The sequence below is a fragment of the Oncorhynchus mykiss genome, chromosome 7, assembly GCF_013265735.2.
Source record: "Oncorhynchus mykiss isolate Arlee chromosome 7, USDA_OmykA_1.1, whole genome shotgun sequence".
NCBI classification, from domain to species: Eukaryota; Metazoa; Chordata; class Actinopteri; order Salmoniformes; family Salmonidae; genus Oncorhynchus; species Oncorhynchus mykiss.
In genome coordinates this window covers 39,369,899-39,376,903 of record NC_048571.1, presented here as the reverse complement: position 1 = coordinate 39,376,903, position 7,005 = coordinate 39,369,899, and the positions used below count along the sequence as shown (strand labels likewise).

The 7,005-nt window shown below is 41.7% G+C and overlaps 1 protein-coding gene across 1 annotated transcript; it reads right to left on the bottom strand.

The window, feature by feature from the left end:
* Window positions 1-47: 47 nt before the first annotated feature.
* On the bottom strand, window positions 48-6,174 carry LOC110527735 (40S ribosomal protein S10). Its single transcript, XM_021609203.2, has 6 exons — window positions 6,022-6,174; window positions 5,316-5,465; window positions 1,841-2,015; window positions 873-959; window positions 555-610; window positions 48-138 (listed from the first exon to the last, which is right to left on the bottom strand). Exons 2-6 carry the CDS (start codon window positions 5,463-5,465, stop codon window positions 91-93), a joined length of 516 nt encoding a protein of 171 aa, XP_021464878.1. The 5' UTR covers window positions 6,022-6,174; the 3' UTR covers window positions 48-90.
* Between the last annotated feature and the right edge of the window lie 831 nt (window positions 6,175-7,005).

Here is a 7,005-nt window from a genome sequence, read left to right as displayed (position 1 = left end):
ATTAATCCAGAATGGTCCATATTTAAAGTATTGACAAATAAAAAGGACAAAGTTGTGTTGTGTGTTTATTGTAAAGTAATTGATGGACATTTACTCCTGAGGAGGCTGCTGTCCTCGGCCACGTCCAAATCCACCCCTCTGAAAACAAAGAAAAGGATAAGCTTCCACATCACAAGATAGTTGGTCAGCAAAACATGTCCCAAATTTGTCTACCCGAATAACTTTACTCAATGCGTTAGAACAGTGCGTCTGGCTGCCCCATGTATGTTGTTTTTCACAATAGCGTATAATCAATTACAATTGCTCGTGGTAATGACATTTCGTTGAGTCTCAACTTAAATGCAAACAATTAAGGCTTTGAATTGCCTATTCTAGTACCATATAGATGTACAGTATACAACCTTTCAACAGTAGGCTATACAATAAACTTAATCATTTATGACAATTTATTATTCAGACTTGTCATGGTAACCAGCATACTGAGTCGGTCCCCAGGAACAGAGTTGAGAACACCTGCTCCAGACTACATTACCATTAGGCAATACAGTACTTACAAATTGGAACTCTGTGGCTGAACCAGCACCTGCCTCTGCTTTCTTGTCTCCACCAGCTGTAAAGAAAATACCAGCTTGTAATCAAAACATATTCCAAAACGTTTTAAAGTTTCGCCATTTTCCTTCATTCATCACCATTCATACTAGTCACAAAGGTTGAGGAAACAAGTCATTACCAAGAACAAATGTGCTCACCAACTACTGGATCTCAAGGCAGATATTTGGAGCTACAAAGCACACTAGTCAGCAGATAGTGAAATGCCCAGTTGGTTGAAAGCGATGGTTAGGATTAGAGGGATTCTGTAAAACTATACATACGCGGTGCAGCAGATCTTCTGTAGTTGTCTCTATCACCCCCATCACGGTTGAAGCGGGCAGGCCTCTCTCCTCTCTCTCCCTCCATACCTGGAAAAGAAAAGACGCTCAGCTGGGTGGGATGTCAGACTCAAAAACACAGGAAGGAACATCCGTTTTGGGTCCAATCAGCACCTATGACTACACAGTACAAAATCCGATAGTCCTCACTGTCCAGCTCTTGAGGGATGCAGTGTATACAGACTTGTGCCAGCCCGGCTCTTAACACACCTTATTCAAAAAATCAAGGTCTAAATCAAAGACCACGATTAGTTTCATCAGTTGTTAGTACAGGGCTGGTACGAAAGCCAGCACACTGCAGCCCCCCAGGACTGGAGTCACCCAGACCAAAGTATCGATATGTAAAAATAAACTGAATCTGACTAATGAATACACCCCAGATATGGATAATCTCATCGCTGTAGCCCATGACAAACACACCTCATTCAACTCATTAAGGGCTTGATGATTAGTTGAATCAGGTGTGCTTGTCTAGGGCTACAATAAATGTGTACTGTTGGTGGTACTCCAGGACCAGGGTTGGAACACAGCGCCAGGTAGCATTAGCTAACGCTAGTCAGCTGTATATGCGCAAACGCCTGTATTTTTTCATCCTATAGCTTGTTTTTAAATAGTAAACACCCCCCCCCCAATCACTTTCATTGCCATGACTGATCAAAAATGATCACGTCCTTGTCTTTCTGAAGCAGACATAGGCAGCAATATGTTTGAAACATCAAATCGCAGTATCGAAATGTAATACATATAGGAAGTGAGGATCGCAATACATATAGGAAGTGAGGATCGCAATACATATTGTATCAGCAACTAAGTATTGTGAGGTCCCTGGCAATTCCCAAGCCTAATGTGTAACCAGTCCAGGACAGTGCAGCTCATTAGTGTGAAAATGGTTAGCCTATAAGTGGACGTACCCTTGGGCCGGGGCCTCGCGGTCTCAGGACGCATCTGGCGGCGCAGGGTGGCGGGAACAATCTCAGGTGGAAGGTGCAGGAAGTCTCTCAGGTACTGGATACCTTCATTGGTGAGGTACCAGTAAAAATGGCGCCAGGCAAATTGCTCCTTGACATACCCAAGTGACTTCAAAGACTGAAAAACAAACATGAAAAAATAGTTTTGTTGTTTATATAAAGACAAAGCCTCAAAATCCAACAGTCATGATCCAACAGTCATGCTAGGGAAACATTTTCCATAACCCAACTGTGGCTGTAGTCTGAAAATCCATTAGTTCATTAGTCGGAATCCGTTGAAAAACGTTTAGCAACAGAAACTGTTTACTAAAGGAACCAAACGGGGAGGGACATAGATAAAATGTGTCCAATAGAAACTCTCGTTTTCATTGAAAAGCGTTTTCAGATTGAAGTAAACAGTTTCTGTTAATGAATACACTAGGGGTGTGCCGAGTCATCTGACAAAATGAGTGTGGGCAATTTTCTGGATACAATTATATCAGAGTATTCTTTTGTAATTATCCGTGATACAAAACTTTGTATTTTTTATTTTATTTTTCGGGTGCATGCAAGTATGTTTCTCATCTCTGTCACAGAGTTTCTAAACCATATTGTACTGTCTTTGAGGGTGGGCCTTGGAGGGCATAGGCCCACCCAATCAGAATGAGTTTTACCCCACAAAATAGCTATATAAGACAGAAATATTCATCAGCACCCGCCACCCCCCTCAGACGATCCCGCAAGTGAAGAAGCCGGATGTGGAGTTCCTGGGTTGGCGTGGTTACACGTGGTCTGCGGTTGTGAGGCCGGTTGGACGTACTGCAAAATTCTCTAAAACGACTTTGGAGGCAGCTTATGGTAGAGAAATTAACATTCAATTCTCTGCCAACAGCTCTGATGGACATTCCTGCAGTCAGCATGTCAATTGCAAGTTCCCTCAACTTGAGAATTCTGTAGAATTGTGTTATCAAAAGTGAATATTTAGAGGAGTGGCCTATTTAGAGTGGCCTTTTATTGTCCCTGGCACAAGGTGCACCTGTGTAATCAGCTTCTTGATATGCCACACCTGTCTAGTGGATATATTCTCTTGGCTAAGGAGAAACGCTCACTAACAGGGATGTAAACAAATTTGTGCATTACATTTTAGAGAAATAAGCGATTTAACATTTCTGGGATTTTTTATTTCAGCTCATGAAACATGGGACCAACACTTTACATTGTTGTTTTGATATATATATATATATATATATATATACAGTGCCTTGCGAAAGTATTCAGCCCCCTTGAACTTTGCGACCTTTTGCCACATTTCAGGCTTCAAACATAAAGATATAAAACTGTATTTTTTTGTGAAGAATCAACAACAAGTGGGACACAATCATGAAGTGGAACGACATTTATTGGATATTTCAAAGTTTTTTAACAAATCAAAACCTAAAAAATTGGCCGTGCAAAATTATTCAGCCCCTTTACTTTCAGTGCAGCAAACTCTCTCCAGAAGTTCAGTGAGGATCTCTGAATGATCCAATGTTGACCTAAATGACTAATGATGATAAATACAATCCACCTGTGTGTAATCAAGTCTCCGTATAAATGCACCTGCACTGTGATAGTCTCAGAGGTCCGTTAAAAGCGCAGAGAGCATCATGAAGAACAAGGAACACACCAGGCAGGTCCGAGATACTGTTGTGAAGAAGTTTAAAGCCGGATTTGGATACAAAAAGATTTCCCAAGCTTTAAACATCCCAAGGAGCACTGTGCAAGAGATAATATTGAAATGGAAGGAGTATCAGACCACTGCAAATCTACCAAGACCTGGCCGTCCCTCTAAACTTTCAGCTCATACAAGGAGAAGACTGATCAGAGATGCAGCCAAGAGGCCCATGATCACTCTGGATGAACTGCAGAGATCTACAGCTGAGGTGGGAGACTCTGTCCATAGGACAACAATCAGTCGTATATTGCACAAATCTGGCCTTTATGGAAGAGTGGCAAGAAGAAAGCCATTTCTTAAAGATATCCATAAAAAGTGTTGTTTAAAGTTTGCCACAAGCCGCCTGGGAGACACACCAAACATGTGGAAGAAGGTGCTCTGGTCAGATGAAACCAAAATTGAACTTTTTGGCAATAATGCAAAACGTTATGTTTGGCGTAAAAGCAACACCCTGAACACACCATCCCCACTGTCAAACATGGTGGTGGCAGCATCATGGTTTGGGCCTGCTTTTCTTCAGCAGGGACAGGGAAGATGGTTAAAATTGATGGGAAGATGGATGGAGCCAAATACAGGACCATTCTGGAAGAAAACCTGATGGAGTCTGCAAAAGACCTGAGACTGGGACGGAGATTTGTCTTCCAACAAGACAGTGATCCAAAACATAAAGCAAAATCTACAATGGAATGGTTCAAAAATAAACATATCCAGGTGTTAGAATGGCCAAGTCAAAGTCCAGACCTGAATCCAATTGAGAATCTGTGGAAAGAACTGAAAACTGCTGTTCACAAATGCTCTCCATCCAACCTCACTGAGCTCGAGCTGTTTTGCAAGGAGGAATGGGAAAAAATGTCAGTCTCTCGATGTGCAAAACTGATAGACATACCCCAAGCGACTTACAGCTGTAATCGCAGCAAAAGGTGGCGCTACAAAGTATTAACTTAAGGGGGCTGAATAATTTTGCACGCCCAATTTTTCTGTTTTTGATTTGTTAAAAAAGTTTGAAATATCCAATAAATGTCGTTCCACTTCATGATTGTGTCCCACTTGTTGTTGATTCTTCACAAAAAAATACAGTTTTATATCTTTATGTTTGAAGCCTGAAATGTGGCAAAAGGTTGCAAAGTTCAAGGGGGCCGAATACTTTCGCATGGCACTGTATATATCACAAGGTGTGGATGTTAGCTACCAAACTATCAATGAGCATAATATCCAACAAGTGGGGAAAGGGTAGGGAAAATAGATTAAACACTAATGCGCATTTTGACTAAGTGATGGCAAACTTAACCACTGCAAATTGAGGAAACAGACATGGTGAGAATGGGTAGGGAGGTATTTTCCCAACATCTATTTAGGCATATTAAAAACACTCCAGTTTTTTCCTATCACGAGTATAACACGATCCGACTATCAACTGTCAGTTAACATATACGATTACGAGTATGGTCATGTTGGCACCCCCCCTAGAATACCCCAGAGATATACATCATTTCATCACTGTGACCCTTTTGTCCACGCACATGAAAATTCACCTTGCTCAGGTCATCACATCAACAAGTAACAAAAATCCCAGAATTCACAGATACAATCCAGTCTTTAACTCAACAGCCACAGTTTAACTGTGGACATCATACTACTTGACAATAACTGCACCGGTCTCAAAGGACAGAACCAACAAACTCAAACAGTAGAATCAATATCTCCTAAAGTTCAAGTGGCTCTCACCAGCATTGCTTTCATCACATGAAGGTTGGGCACGTTCTTGTCGGCCAATTCAGGGTGCTTGGGCAGATGCACATCTTTCTTTGCCACCATGACGCCCTCTTTGAAGAGGAGCTCATAGATGGCAATACGGTTCTTCTTGGGCATCAGCATCTATTCACACAACCGACAATGAGACAAGCGTTAGTGTACATGCAAAATAACAGGGATGTCCACCTACCCACATACTGGCTGGCTAACAGCCCACTACAAGATTGTAAGGTTACTAACGTCACAAGATTGGGAGTCCTAACTTATGTCAACTAACGTTACCCCAGCCGGTAGGAACGTTAAACTAGCTTCTTCGGGCAACTATGGGCTCATTTCCCATGTAAGGTAGGTAACAAACCTTTACCAGGCTTCTAGAGTCTAATGATAAAACTACATTTGGAAAGACTTGCATCCGGCAGTGGTTACTACCTATCACACTAGCTTTAAAAAATAAATAAAAGATGAAGTGATACGAGGACTTAGCAGGGAAGTCCTTGTAGGTAGCTTGACTACCCTGTGTATTTTAACCTACATCTCGAATAATATTAGGCTTTCTGGGGAAATGTGTGGATGTTTACAACAATGACATACACATCTATCTAAAATTGAGAGTAACAGCTTCATACAATGTAAGATGTCTTAGATTTATTCAGATTATTTTTGCTAGGCATTTGCCTACCTTGCCACTTGCTAGGGGACCGAAACCGGAAGGAACGACGGAAGGCGTTCAAGAGCGTTTGTGCCCAGACGTTGGACCTAAACAGCTTTAGCGTCATCTACTGAACTGGCGGAAAAAGCGCAGTAGACTAAATTGAATTGCCGATAGACAGGGAATTATTATTCCGCATCGTCATTTTTGCAAATTAGCCTATGGGTAAAATAGCCATGCACTTTTGTTAATCAAATACATGAATTGACACATATCTGCAATAGGTATGCACTGTCTAAGCTTACACCACTTATCAAAGTGCTTTTCAAACTGAACCACCACTCGTCCTTTTTTGGAAATACGAGTTTTTTTTTTTTTTTTACGTTACAGGAAGCTTCAGATACATTTTCCCGTCTTGTGTGGGGATTCAGCCAGCGGTATTTGTACTGGGGTGTTAATTTAAAGACCATAACATTATTCTTCCATTGGACCATCCAGGGCCGGCTCCAGGCATAACCGACATAAGCAGTCGCTTAAGGCCCCAGGCTGCTAGGGGGCTCACCCCCCAAAATGTTTAGGAACTGTCTGGTTCTCAACTTAGAATAGAGAGTTAGAATAGTAGAATACACAAGGTGTAAATTCAACATTTGGTTGTGCTTCAGCAGTTTCTCCTGTTTTCAAATAAAAATGTATTGGTCACAGGAGGCTGGTGCTGCCTTAATTGGGGAGGACGGGCTTGTGGCTGGAGTGGAATAGGTGGAATGGTTACCATGTGTTTGATGCCATTCAATTTGCGCCGTTCCAGCCATTATTATGAGCCGTCCTCTCCTAAGCTGCCCCCATTTACATACACATATTTAGCAGATGTTATCGAAATGCTTGTGTTCCTAGCTCCAACAGTGCAGTAGTATCAATTAGCCGTGTCAGTTAACATTTTTTAGATTGTTAAATTAGTCTAGCCAGTAATCTAAATTCATAGCAATCATGGCCGAATACCGACTGGGCACGCAGAGC

What these genes read in the sequence shown, in the direction of transcription:
- LOC110527735 (XM_021609203.2), bottom strand. Translation starts at nt 5,465, where the DNA reads ATGCTGATGCCCAAGAAGAACCGTATTGCCATCTATGAGCTCCTCTTC. An exon ending in CGCGAGGCCCCGGCCCAAGG is followed by an intron (nt 960 to 1,840) that starts GTACGTCCACTT and finishes TTTCTTTTCCAG; the next exon opens with GTATGGAGGGAGAGAGAGGA. An exon ending in CAGCCACAGAGTTCCAATTT is followed by an intron (nt 139 to 554) that starts GTAAGTACTGTA and finishes CTTTGTTTTCAG; the next exon opens with AGGGGTGGATTTGGACGTGG.